Consider the following 14,809-nt stretch of genomic DNA (forward strand, 5'->3'; position numbering starts at 1 on the left):
GGAAGCCGGCGGCCTGCATCACTTCCCGCCCTCCGCCACCTCCCCCAGCCACCGCCCCAGCGCCGCCCCTCCGGGGCGGAAGTGAGACGCCCTCCGGACTCCCGCCCGCCCCCCACCTCCGGCGCTGTGGCTGTCGCCGTCGCTATGGAGTAGCCGGAGCGGGACGGGGCTGAGCTGGAGCCGGAGCGAGAGACGGAGCCGGCGTGACAGGTGGCCCGCCGGGGCCCACAGGGCGACGGGCAGCCGGGCGCTGCGCTGGCGGCTTCCACGGGCTCAGGTGAGAGGCCTGTCCTCCGCGCCCCGGGGCGGCAGCGGCTGCCCGTGGCCTAGTGGCGTTGCGTGGGGCGGGTAGGGCCCGCCGGGAGTCCGGCGCTGAGGGGCGGAGGGGAAGGGGGCCGCCCCGGAGGGCGTGAGCGGGGCCTGGCGGGGACCGCGGAGCTGCCGGAGCGGGTCACCTGCCCGCAAACGCTGGTGGCCTCCGCCCGCCGCTGCCGCAGGCAGGCTCCCTCCCTCCCGGCTGCCCCGTCGGGCCGTGAGCGCAGTCACCGGCCCTCCGGGCAGCGGGAAGGAGGGGGCTCCGTCTGCGGTGCGAGTCCGGTCTTACTAAATAACAGCAAATACTTCGTGGGGGGGGGAGACGGATACGGGACTGGCCCGTGAGAGACAGCCCGGGGGTCTGTGCAGCCGTGTGGATTGTCAGCAGGCGGCAAAGAGGTCTCGTTCCGGGAGCTTTTGGTAGGGTTTTGATTGCAGCTCAGTACAGAAATACTGAAATAAAAAAACCAAAACCAAAAAACAACAAATCATGAAGGTGACTTGCAGCGAGGGCAGCTACACTGTGCACAGCAGCACATCGTTGCGTTTGATCCTCCTGGTGTATTTGTAACGGATGCAAAAGCTTTATTGTTCCTGAAAAATGGTGGTGGTGTGTTTTGTTTTTTCCTTTCCTTTTTTTTTTTTTGTTTTCATGAGACTCAGTTGTCCCAGCACCTATTTCTTCATCCTTGTTTGGGTCAGATTGGTAGGGAGGGAGTTTGGGCCGGGTGGCATGAAGCACCCCTGCACCTGCCTGGTTCACAAAGCAAAATCCCAGCCCGTTACAGGTCAAAACACGGGCAGAGTGTGTGATGCACCACTGTACAGCGTGCACCCGTATCCATGCACCAGATGAAGCTATGAATTAGTTCAAGGATAAATTAATAGTTTTACATCTTGCTGTTGTCTTACACGAGTGAGAATTACGGAGTGGTGGGGAATCCTTGTTTCGAATTTATCTTTATTTCAATATTTTGAATGTTTTGACTAATTTCTTATTGCTGTGTTGGCTGTTGCTTACTACCTTGGCAGGTCGATTAGGTTGTCGTCGTGCTGCCTTACTGTTGCTGATGTACTTAAGCATAAAGACTGTTATTGATTGCGAGGGGAATTAATGAAAACAACACATTGACCATTTGTATTTCCTTTTAGGATTAGTTCCAGGTTTCATGGACTTAGTATCAGTAACATTAATATTACCCATGAAGTTCAAACAGGAAGAAATCAAGGTTCTTAAATATTTATTGCATGTCCTCTGTGGCTTGTCTGAACACTGTTACTCTTAAGATCTTGTACTTTTCTCATTTATTATCTTTTAAGTTGAAATGAAAGTTTCATTGTGGGTGACTGACTTTCTTGATTATCCTGTGTTGTTAATTTTTCTATAAATAGTAGTTCGGTCTGAAAAGAACTGAACAAACCAGTTTTTATACAGGTGAGAACTAAAGTTGCATATTTCAGATATGGTTAAATCATCATGATTTGTGGTATTATAGATACTACCCAAAATAGATATATTGGGGGGGCATGGATTTTTTAGGTACGTTCTTCCTGTTGACATATATTGAGTTTTTGCTGAAATTGGTAATAACGATTGCTTTTATAAAGCAAAATATGCTATTTTAGATTACAGTCCAAATGTTGACATGAGGATTTCTACAAATTTACAGTTAGATGGACATAAACTTAAAACCCAGTCTGCTTATTGAGAAGTAAGTTTCTCAGTACTCCTTACTCAGTAGTTAAGTTAAACAGTAGTTTGCATACTGTCAAGCTGGAGAGGAACAGGTTGGACAGGGCCTACCGGGCTAGATTTTTTTAAATGCTAACCCTTCAGACAATGGAATGCTGTTAACATTCTCACCTAGTGGCTTTTCCGGGCTTCTCGCTGTAGTGAATGTCACCCACAGCAGAGGGCACTTCTGATTTATTCAATACTACACCATTTTTCTACCACCGATATAGTGGCTCCCTTTCAGATTTAAACAAAGGAATTTGAACATGCATGCACATGCATTTTCTTTATAATATCTCCGCAATTAATTGTGCAAAGCATCTCTAGTTCTGAGAGTTCTAACACAAGATTGTGTTGCATTGACACTAGAGAAAGTCTGATGTCTGGCAGTAAATGAAACAATGCAAAAAGCATGAGATTTAAAAACAAATTAATTAGATTTGTGGTTATCTTAAACTTATTAGGATCGATCTTATAGTCCTTTAGTGTATAGAGCATGCCCTGTGGAATAGCTGCAGAATAAAATCTTTGAGAGCTGGAAATACCAGAATACTCCACGATCTTTGTTTCCACCTATTTACAGGTTAATGAAAAGTTCCTTTATACAGGGATATTAGCCAATGTCTGATAGCTGTTTGGTCTTGGGCTGCATAGTTAGGAATTGCATGCATTTTTCCATAGCACAATTCATAAAGTAAAATTAATATATTGTAATAAAGTGTCACATAATGTAATGAAATTAATTAGTAAAGGAATTGTATGTTTCCATAATTTATTTCTAGCTATGTTCTCAACAAAACACTTAATACAGACCAAGCAATTACATAATTATTCTTAAGATTATCTCATTGTATTCAGACTTAGCTTCTCATATATAAAACTCATAGTCCACACAATTAAGACCAATTCCACCCTGAACGTGCTTGTAGTCATATCTGGTTCTGCTCCCGAGCAGTCCTGTTGAAGCCATAACTACTATTTCTGATTTTAAAGTTGAATATTTGCAAGATTGAGATCTGTGCAGCTGGATACCTTCCTTTTTTATAATATGTTTTCTTAAAACTTCTAGTCTGGTTCTTCATTTAGTAGCTGATATGGAAATTGGAGAAATATCTGTGGATCTGCAGCATTAGTGTATTACTGCATTTTGCTATGGAAGAGTACTGAAGGTGGGATATAACTGCAACAATAGTCAAGACGGAGCAGCATAGCTGTGTTTCTTCCCACACTGTGGTAGAGTTTGCTTAGGAGTAGGTTAATGCTGTTAGACACACCTGTACTGGAGTGAATTGTTCAGTGACTCATATAACTTTTTAAGAAGTTTTCTTTAGTATGTTTATTACCTCTTCTAGAAAACAGGTCTGTCTTTCCAGTTTAATACTAATCATTTTATTTGTCCTGATTTCTAATGGAATCAGATCTATAGTACCAGGGGGAGAAGGTGTGCATGTCTAAATAACTTTAGTGGGCTTGATTTCAATCAAGTTTGACTGAAGTATACAGGTGTCAAAAATAAGTTGCTACAGGTTTTGTGAGACTAAGGAGCTGTGGAAAGGAAACAAACTCCATCTGTGTATTGAATGTAGAAGAAGCTGTGGCATAAATGCATATATTAATAGACACCAGATAATCTATGTAGACCAGAACATTGCCTTATAAATGTGTATAATACAGTGGGAAGGGATTTAATTCATACAAGCAAGCATCTCACATCACATCAGAAGGACATTGGGGCTGATTAGACCCAATGCTCACTGGATTGTTTGTTAGTTCCTTCTACTTCTTTTGTCCTTGTTACCGTGACTTGGCAAACATCATCTTCATCACAACAACATCTTGTCTCTTCCATTTGAGTAGGAATGACATTCTCTATTTTTCAAAGAAATACTTTTACACAAATTATATGCCAGTGAGTTCAGTTATGGCAAATACGGTCATAAATGAAAGTCGTATTTCTGTAGATTTTGCTACATTTGCTGCTATCGGTTGAAGAAATTTGTACTCTTCACACCTTATTTGAAAGAGCATGTGAAGAAATATCGTTAAATGTTGCTTTTGAATATACTGCATAATACTGATTTCAGAAAACCATTTCTTCTTGCATTCTCTCTCCATCTTTGCTCACACTGATAAGGAAGATGAACGTCTATCTCTTTTTTTTCATTGTTTCTTTCCTGTCTTCATTTTTCTTGTGTATCCGTTATCAGAGAGACAATTGTATAAATGGGACATAGGCTTCACAACTTCTATCTTGCAGAATTGGCAAGTCATTTTTTTTCCACTAATTATGACAACTTAGGAAACTGTGAAAGTACACAGTACAGGGGAAGATGAACTAATTGTGAGCTGCAGCAGTCTTTTATCTCCTAAATTTGGAAGGTGATGTAAAAAACTTCCTTGCACAATTTTGTTAAAATAAAGCAAAAAAAGATGTTTTCTTGTTTCCTTCCTCTACAGCAGCTGATCGGCTCATTAATACTTAGGTCATACAAATAGTAATGTCAGCCATCTGAATTTTGGGCTTGTATTTTGACAGACATAGTGTAGGAAAGAACACATTTTTTAATTGTCTTCTGTGTAATACACATCTATTCTTTTGCTGTTCTGGGATCTTAAGCAATCCTTCCCTTCAGAAAATACATAGTTCCATAAGCACTGGAATTAAAGGAGCCCAGTTTCCTTTAGATTTGGTTCTCTTTGTTCGTTGATATGGGTAGACAAGGTGTGAACCTTTCCCTTCATGGGAGCAGTTTATAGATTTTCTGCTTTATTCAATGACCTGTTTTCAAGAAATGGTTGAATTTCACAGTCCTTAATTGCTTTACTAGATCTAAAGAAGTATTATCAACAGACTCAAAAGTTTTGGAGGAGGAGTAGAAGCGATGACATATAATCCCCAGGTGTGTGTGCAGAGATACGTGTATGCAGTGTGAATATGTATAACTGCAAAACTATGGAAGTTATATTTCAGTATCCTTTTTGTGGGTTACTCCTATATCGTGTTGCATCCTTGGTTAGATGTTTTTTAATAATACAGTTTTCAACATGTGTCTTATGTTGAAAGAACTGTGAAGCTTTTTTTTCCTTGTCTTTGTAGGATAATACATTGGTGTACAATTGAGACAATGGAGTCCATGCTGAATAAATTGAAGAGCACCGTTACAAAAGTAACAGCTGATGTCACCAGTGCAGTCATGGGAAATCCTGTTACCAGGGAATTTGATGTTGGCCGACATATTGCCAGTGGTGGTAATGGTCTTGCTTGGAAGATTTTTAATGGAACTAAAAAATCAACAAAACAGGTGGGTTGTCAAGTAAAGACCTAAGTTTATAAGCATTAGATAACAGACTGATAGGTAGCGGTTGGTAAATGGCATTTAAAAACAAAATCCAACTGGAAAGTCTAATGCTAAGGGTAAGTAAAATGAAACAAAGAACTCAACATTATTTAAATACAATGTTCTCAGCTACATAGGTGATAATTGCTTTAAGCCTTCACTGCTGGAGAAAGAAGTGGTTCTGCATTCATAGCATACAATTTGAGACCAAGATCAAGAATTAATCCGAGTTAAAAGTGATCTGACAAGAAGAAAGAAGTTTGTTTTAACATGGATCACTTCCCCAGTTTATTTTACCTTGCAGCTTTTTTTGGCAGCAGTACTGGCATGTTACAGCCTAAAATAATCATGAAGCGTGCCATCGTTTGTTTGCAGCAAAAAAGACTAGTTCTTTGCTCGGCTGCCATACAGAAATTGAGGGGTTAGAAATGTTAAGTCATGAGATACAGTAACAGGAAGGCATGGGATAGAGGAGGCGGCTGTGGAGGAAGTGAGTTGTGCCTTCCCCGTGCTGCTTTCAGATCAGTATTGTTCCCTTTTAGTTTCCTTAAAGTATTAGTGTTTAGAGCACTAGTATATAAACTTCTGACTCACTGTAAGTCACATATGTTAATGAAAGTGGGATTGTGACTTTGGAAGAAGGTTTGCCAGAAATAGAGTATAAGAACTGTTATTATAGGAAATGATTTTATTGTACTGGAGAAACGTGAAAAGTCTTTTTTCAAACTTAGAAAGGAAATAAAATTTTCAACAAGTAAGTAGAAGCGTTAATAAGTTATGGCCTTCAGTTAAACTTGATGCTGAAGTGATGTGAAGTCGCTTAGACAACGAATCAGCTTGCTACAGATGTATCAAAAAGAAATGGATGTAAAGGAATAACTTTGGAAAACATGTATACAGTCTGTTAGATGGTAGGAAAATGAACTGTAGCAAATTGAGAAGAAATATACTATGCAGAATAAATAATCTGTGGAGAATATGTGACAGAATCTGAGTAATGCTAAGCAGGTACTTCTGCCACACTCTCCAGCATCTGTTTAGCTGTTGCAGAACTCTATACATCTAGTATTTACTGAATTTACCCAATGTACCAATTGTTTTTTTTTTTTTTTTTAGGTCTTATTCAACTATACAAAGACGTGATAACCTTGAAAGTATGGTAGTTTTGATAGGTTTTGTGCAATTACTGTGCCCAGTAAGCATCTTACCTGTAGCAGGTGTACCTTTAAAGTCTGGAGAGTTGCAGCAAGTTTCTTTCACAGCCTAACTGACAGAGTGTATGTAACTTGGTTCCTGTCGATCACGTTCTTCAAGCTTTGAATGGGTATTCTGACCACTGATTTTGTAGAGTTTTAGTTCAGGTGTTGCCACACCTGCAGTATCTCCGTAAACCCTAGCTAACATCTGTGCATTTGTATGCCATCAATAGTCATTAAAAATACAGCAGCAGTTGTACTGCAAGGAATTTTAGATGGCCAGTAATTTCACATACAATTACCATTCATTATTAATATTACCAGTTAGGTAACATCATGTCAGCATTCAGTTTGACATTGCAGAATAAAACTATGCAGCAATACAAACAGGTTATGTTGTTTTGTGTTGCAATATGTCTGTTCTTTAACACTATTTTTTATTTCTTTTGTATGTATCTTTTGAATGTTGTCTGGGCAATATGGAAGTGGCTGGCTGTCATTTTCCAAGTGGTAGCAGTCACTTGTGAAGTGATGCACATATTGGCTGTAATGCAAGTGTGTATATCTAATTTGAAGCTACAAGCACTTAGCTTTTTTACGGTAATGTGCGTTGTAATCAGACAAGCAGTAGGTAAACGCGTAATAGCCTGTGTTGTTGTTGCTTTACACCACCACAAGTAATAATTTAGGTCATTGTAGTCAGATATAATAGCTAAATTTGGAGTTTTAGCATTACAGCAGCACAGCTGATCAGAAATTTTTGTTCTCAGGACAAATGAAAGTCAGCAGTCTTACAGAAGTTGGTCGGTTGAAGTTAAGATTTCAAGTATGGATTCATTTGGTTTTTATTTTAAGTCACTAGACAGTTACAAATATTCCATTTCTGGTGACAGTAGATTTGTATGATTTTATTCCTCTTTTCAGAGTTCTGCCTGGTTCCTGCCTTGCTGCTTTTCCTGGATTTCTGAATGTTTACATATTTATTTTTTTTTTTAAATGTCTTGTCTTTTCTTGCTTACTTTGTAGGTGACTGAATAACAAGGTAACAGAATGAGAGGAAGTTACTTAACCTGTGTGCATATGTTTGTCTGGTGCTATTTGATAGCTGATTTGCTGCTGTTTGTTTGAAAGATTTATGAGTCTGGTTATATGTGTATACATGAAGTAACATGTTGTTAATTTTACAGTATATGTTTCTGCTCGTCTTGGATTTTTTTAACTTAGTCTTTATGCACTTATATTTTTTTCTGGCATAATTTGTCACTTGGCCTTTTTTCTGCTTGGAAAGTGTGATCATAAAGAAATAGATAGGGTAAGGTCACTTAATGTTCTTTTTGGCAGCTCAGTCATAAAAAATAGCAGAATTAAGGATATAATGGTTTTCACTTCAAGACTACTGTAGTTGTGTTTAACTTTTATTGTGGTAGTACTAAATATATTAATGGTAGTAAGTCAGCTTTCTGTTGTTTGGCTCTGCTTACAGTAGCTTTGAAATGAAAGCTTCCTATTATTCAAACTTTAAAGGCTAATTCATTTAAAAACTGAAATAGTTGTATTGTATACCTTATGACTGAAACAAACTGATGGGAAAGTAGGGTTATAAAAAAACATTGGCAAGCTTCTAAAAATAACCCCCCCAAAATCTGGAGGGAAGTCTTTTTCTGGCAAAAGACCAGAGTAATACTGGAATGCTTTCCAGTATTTTTTAGCTCAGAGACTATTTTGCTTTGCACAGTGGGAGGTTTTGGTAAAACATCATGTGTTTCATATTGAGTTACATTTGATTATTCATTTAAAAAATGTGTCAGTGCATATGGGTAAAATAGGGAACAAAAACGAAAGGGAAAACAAACAAAGTTTCTAAAATCAAGCACTCTGACTGCTACCTTAAAATTTCCTTTGCTTTTATGTTCATGACTTAGTCTTTAACATGATCACATTTAATTTTTTTTGAGATCGCTACATCATTCAGTTCACGGGATAGGTAGTTATTAAATATTTCAGGTTTTTTTTTTATTGCTTGTTGTTCTGTGCTTAGTCTCTTGGATTATTACTCCACACTATTCAAAATGACAGTGAAAACAGAAGGATTTGAGTTTCTGTAGCATTCATCACTATAGTGCTTGAATGTTTTACAGGTATTGTTAACATGTTTTCTCAGTATGCAATGAGATGAATACGAAGAGGTATTGCTGTTCCATTATCATTACGTTTCCGCAGCTTTTAGAGTCTTTAATTTAGAAATACTTTCTAGTTTTATTTGCATCTTTTTTGGCACGCAAACCTAGTGTGTTTCTGAATTCTGACAGTCCTTTCAGGGGCAGGAGAGAAAACATGATATGCCTTGGTTGCCTTTTTCTGGTTAGGGAGAATTAATTTTCTGTCTCTCTCTTCCCCGCCCCTCCCCCCCCCAACTTTTTTTTTCTTCTTAGGAGTTGCATTGGCTAAGATAGGAGCAGGATTTTTGTATTCTCTGGTTTATAAGGTATTTACGTGGGTAAATAAGGACATGTGTTTAAACTGTCAGTGTGTATTTCATAAGGAATGCAGAATTGTAAATGGACTTGAAGGATGTGGTGGGTTGACCCCACCCAGCAACCAAGCACCCACACAGCTACTTCCTCACTTCCCCACCCTCAGCAGGATGGAGGCAGAAAATAGGAAGACGAAAAGCAAGAAAACTCATAGGTCAAGACCTGGACGACTTAGTAGGTGAAGGAAGAGGGGGAAAAAACAAGCAAAGCAAAGGAAATTGCTCACCACGTCCCACAGGTAGACTGAAGGTCAAGCTAGTCTCCAAACAACAGCCACCTTGGAAGCCAAAACCCCTTTCTTCTTCTGTCACTAAGTGTGATGTTATATGATACGGAATAGCCCTTTGGCAGTTCAGGTTGGCTGTCCCAGCCATGTCACATCCCAGTCTCCTGCCTACCCACAGCCTACTCACTGTGGGGGCAGAGTGGGAAAAAGAGAAAGCCTTGTCCCTGTGCAAGGACTGTTCAGCAATAGCCAAAACATTGCTGTGTTAGCAATACTGTTTTAGCCATGAATCTAAAAGGTAGCACCATATGGGATACTATGAAGAAAGCTAACTCCATCTCAGTCAGACCCGATACAAAGGAAAACTGCATAAAGAAACTGGCAAAAGGAAATTGGGGCATTTAGTGATTAAAACTACAAGGATAAAAAAACCTTTATGAAGGGGTATATTAGTGAATACCAGGTTTCTGGGGCAATGGTCAACGGGATTCCCCTGAAATACCCAAGCACGATCAAAGAGAACTGATTTACACTTTTCAGTGTCTAAAAAAGTGTTCTAGATAAGTTAATATGATTATAGCCCAGTCAAACCATGTCCCATGTCTTGCATGTTGTGGACAATGCTTACTCCCGTTTGCAGAGGTGACCTTTTAATTCCTTGGCAAAGGCATTATAGAACTAAAACACTGACCTTTTCAGTGATTCACGTTAAAAATTCTAAATTCTTGTCAGTAACAACAGATATTTTCTTGAAGGTCTTCATCCTGGCAAATATTTACACTGTACGCTTCATAACATAACGTCTGTCTCAGTGTCATCACTCAGCTTTACTTAGCACCACTTTGAAGTAAAGCACTTGGCTTAAGCATGTGGGAGGTGAGACGGAAGGTGCAGACTATTTCATGTTTGTGTAGAGAACTGAGATTTAAACTTAAAGTGTCTAGTCTAGTCCCCCACATACTTGACCATGCTTCCTAAGCCAGGTAGTAATGTTACCAGTATACTGTGTTGAGACAAGAGCATGTTGAGCAAGGTGTGCATGCTTCCTATTACATAATGAATGAAAATTTGTGTCATTTTGGCTCTACTTTTTCTCTTTCTTTGTGGAGAGTAGTCATATTTTTTTAATATATTTCATTCTTTTTATGTTAAATTTATTTTTGTATCACAAAGTTGGAATTACGACACAACTGCAGAATTAAAAGACAAGTAGTTATCTAGAGGAGGAAGCTACTCTTCCTTCAAACCTATGAAGTGAAAAAAAAAAAAAAAAAAAACAACAAAGAGGAAGCTCCCCTAGAGCTTTCTGTGGAAAAAAGTAGTAGCTATGTAAAGCCTTTGCAAGCTTTCATCTCAGGAAGCTTCCATGAGAGTAATTTCAGGGAATGGAATGCCTGTCAGCTACAGTCAGTAGCCCTCCTTTTTGGGGTTGAATATCAGTTCTTGTAAAACAGAAAAGGAAAAACAGAAATAATGTGTTTATAGCCAAAACACATGGGTTATTTGGTTCACGCAGCATAAACCCATGAGCATTTTTAAATGTTTCCAAGCGTACTATATGGTTTCAGTAATTTTTGTGCATTGAGCTTGTGTTCTATGGCCCATGACTCAGCTATCTCTTCATTCTTCTGTACAGTAATATCTGGTGACTTATGGGGGTTAAGATACTAAATTGCTGATATGGCATTCTGCATATAAAAATCAATGTTGATTATGGAATTGAATTTCAGAATAGCATATTTTAAATTATTAATATCAGAACATTTAACATTTTAGTGTCCCTGAGTAGACAGAGAAGGCTCTATGTTTTCTTGTATCAGATGTGTTACATGAAGATAAAGGTATTGAAAGGAAGTTGTCTGCTCAAATTATTTTGATTCTTTACACTCCACAATAACTAAGTCTACAAAATCAATGCAATAGTAATCATTTTCATACCTAGAATACTACAATTTCACATACATACTTCTATGTAAGCAGATTTTGGATATGTAAAAGTTCTGTCAAACTTCACGCAAACCATGCAGGATTACAGCAAGGACTAATAGAACTTATTAATAGCCATCATAAAACATTCAAACCATAGCTGGTGTCCCATACTATCTGATTTAAATATTTACTTTTGATTCTTTTGAATTGTCATTAAACAGCAGTGCTTTCAGAAGTGCTGTATTAGTTTAAAATTTTGTTATTGGTCACGTACTGCTCAATACATTCACACTTTGTACTGGAAAATGTGTATTTTTTAAATAGTGGGTATAGTGTATGTCTTCAGTCCCCTGTTATTGGTTCCTCCCTGCCTTGTGTCAATGTTTAGTCCATCACACTTAAGAGCTGGAGCAGGGAGCTGGTAGGAATAGAAGCAGGAAGAGTGTACTTAGTTGAATTAGTTATAGACGTTCACCTGCTAATGGCTTAATGAAACAGGCACCAGCTAAAAAATATAAGCCAATTTTTTGTGTATTGGACTGAATTTCTTTTTTATATAGCCTATTTCTAGAAGTGGTTTGGTTTTTGGTTTTTTTTGTTTTTTTTTTTTTTTTTTTTTTTTAAAGTCAGTAATATTCCTGTGAGATTTTAATTAGAATAATGGTTATAAAATGTGCAGTACAAGAGCACAGACTTCCTTTTGGGACTGAAAACTGTATTTTCATATTATTTTCTATTGCTTTCTAACCTTTATTATTATTCATAATGCTGTTGCAGGAGTATAAGAAAGTCTCTCTGTTTCATGGTAAAGTTTTTAATTCCTTTTTTCTTCAGTTGATTTGTCTTTATTGGCTTCCAAGGTGATGATGTAATCTAATTTTTTATTACACATCCACCACTGTAATTTCAAAGTTTCTTATAAATTTCTTAATTTTATCCTAATCCACTTGCAGAGGTTGGTTGGAAGAACTATTTTCTCTGGTTTTGACCTCTACCGCATTTCTGGGACTTTTTTTTACACATGCTAAGCGTTAAAAAATTCTTAAATGTTTTATCATGTGAATGGTCTGATCGGATTAACTGATTACTGTGACTATAAATTATCTCTCATGAATGCCTGGTTTAATATAGATTGTACTGGTTTGGAGCAGAATGCTTGAAACAGGGTCTGGTTTAATAAGGTACCACTTGATATATATAATGCCAAATGAATGGATGTGTGCTCAGAATATTTTAATTGTTCACAGTTGAATATAAATGCTTTCATCTACTTGAAACCAAGCTGATTTCTGTCCCGTGGATCCGCTGCTTTGTCACTGTGTAGATAGTGGTTATAGTTTACATATTACTGTTTGTAAGCTAAGGAGCAGTAGTACCTTAACTCTTAAAATATCTATTCAGAGTTGATATACAGTAGCCTGTATGATTATGACTGGACAAAGTAAGGACAATATGTATATATACATGTACGTTGAAATACTTACTGCATTGTTGATTCAAAAAAATGTGTGTGTTTATGTGATTGTATATAGGCTTGTTTTTTCGCTGTGTTATATACACAGAGAATTTTGTTGCTTATTTCTAGGAAGTGGCTGTTTTTGTCTTTGATAAGAAGCTAATAGACAAGTATCAAAAATTTGAAAAGGATCAGATTATTGATTCTTTAAAACGAGGTGTTCAACAGCTAACCAGGCTTCGACACCCTCGACTACTTACAGTTCAACATCCATTGGAAGAATCCAGGTGAGCTGTAGTTAAAGTTGAGAACAGACTTTCTTAGCCATTGTTTTGTTATTGGACGTAAAATATCTGAAACATTCAACACATACATCTGATGAGACTTAAATTTACTGTATTTACTTGTGTGAGAATAGTATTCACCGCACCCTCAGATTTATTTCTTTTCTTCCCCCCCCCCCCCCCCCCCCAAGCCGTAGCATGCATTTCTGGTGTGAATCTAGTGAATCTAATTAATAATATATTGCATGATCTTAGTCCAGTTGCAGCTATAAGGCTGCACGTCACCCTTAGAGCATGAAAATGTTATAGTTCAATTAATTTTGCTTTTAAAGAACTCTCTTAAAAATTGTTTCCTTTGAAAAGGTTGTTCATACATTTATTCCGTTTGTGAGATGTATGTACTTACGGCATGTGAGAGTGGAGATTTTTGGTGTATGTTTTGTGTCCGTGTATATGTTTAAAAGGTCCTCAGATGCCAGTCGAGGGAGAAAAAATTCAGTGTGTTTTGGTAGTGCTTGCTTGATTTATGTAGGGTTGTCACTAGGCACAATAATGGATTAGTCTTACAGCTTTATTGTTCAACTGTAGTGACAACAGCACACTAAAATCTAACAAATGAAATGAAGGGTTCCTGTTCAAATAGAACGCTGATCCTACTGAGGAAGATCTTGAAGGTTTTAGAGTTTGTTTGGTTTTTTTTTCAAAGTAGTTTTTCTAAATGGCAGCCTGGTAAAGATTCATGTACATTACCTTTCAAACTTCTACATTCTTGATTGTGTCTGTTAACCTATATTCTTCCAAATATACCGGCCTCTAGGAGCTGAGAATACTGTAGGAATGCTTCTTCATCTTTGTGATGCCTACTTTAGGAAAGATCTCTTGGATTAAATGACACTTGCATATTCATATATATATCTTTCCTCTAGTACTAAACATGTTTTGCATTAACAAGGGTTCAAAGCTGTCATTGCCCCTGTGGTTCAGTATGTCCGTCACAAAACCCTAAGGAAGATTAATTAGGTAGTTGAAGGCAGCCCGCAGTACTCTACAACAGTAAATAAACTATTACATGCCAAAGGGCTTAGGGTCATCTCAGTCATAGAGTATGCAAGTGAATCCCAGAGTACATCCCAGGCTTCTTCCTAAAATTGTCACAGTATTTCAGTTGACTCAGGAACTGCATCTATAATTATTTTTTCCCTGAATTCTCTACTTCTGAAGAAAAAGCTAAGTTTCATACCTTGGAGTTTTAATAAATCTTTGGTGTTATTCTTGTGAAGAATTTAAGCCTTTTGAGTAAAATTAACAGTGTAGTTATGTCAGATTTCTTGTTTGTGAGTTTTTAGTAATGCCCTATGCTTTGCTCCAGTTGTTCTCTCCATACTCAGCATATTCAGCTACTGGTAGAAACAGCAGTAGCAAAAAACCTGTCCAGTTGCTTGCTGTGCCAGAAACCGATGTAACGGTTTTTGGCGGGGGTTCATACAAATAAAAGTTTGCTTGGAATATTTGTGTGTGTCACCTTGTGCAAGCAGGCTGTAAGATTTTTTTTTTCAGAATTGCAGGGCTTTCCAGAGTGCTTGTTCTTGAAGAGATCTGTCACGAGCTCCTTCTGGCTAGATTGTACCTTGTCTTTTTTTGTGCCTCCAAAGTAACATACAGTTGTGTTGAACTGCTTGCGAGTCACCCTTTATTCCTCCCTTGGGGGACAAAGGGATACTCGATGTACCTGCGCAGCTGAAGTAGATGTAGAAAGAAAGGCCGTACCTTTCTAACCCTAGCATTTAAGTAGCTTT

General features: G+C 38.1%; 1 protein-coding gene across 1 annotated transcript in view; it reads left to right on the forward strand.

The window, feature by feature from the left end:
• Window positions 1-67: 67 nt before the first annotated feature.
• The window catches only part of SCYL2 (SCY1 like pseudokinase 2), a 36,701-nt gene continuing 21,959 nt past the window's right edge, over window positions 68-14,809 (forward strand). Inside the window, exons 1-3 of the mRNA XM_074575854.1 lie at window positions 68-277; window positions 5,148-5,352; window positions 12,859-13,016. Coding sequence (XP_074431955.1) covers window positions 5,176-5,352; window positions 12,859-13,016 — 335 coding nt within the window. The 5' untranslated portion in view covers window positions 68-277; window positions 5,148-5,175. The remainder of the gene's footprint in view (window positions 278-5,147; window positions 5,353-12,858; window positions 13,017-14,809) is intronic.

This window comes from Larus michahellis, chromosome 1, assembly GCF_964199755.1.
Source record: "Larus michahellis chromosome 1, bLarMic1.1, whole genome shotgun sequence".
NCBI lineage: Eukaryota > Metazoa > Chordata > Aves > Charadriiformes > Laridae > Larus > Larus michahellis.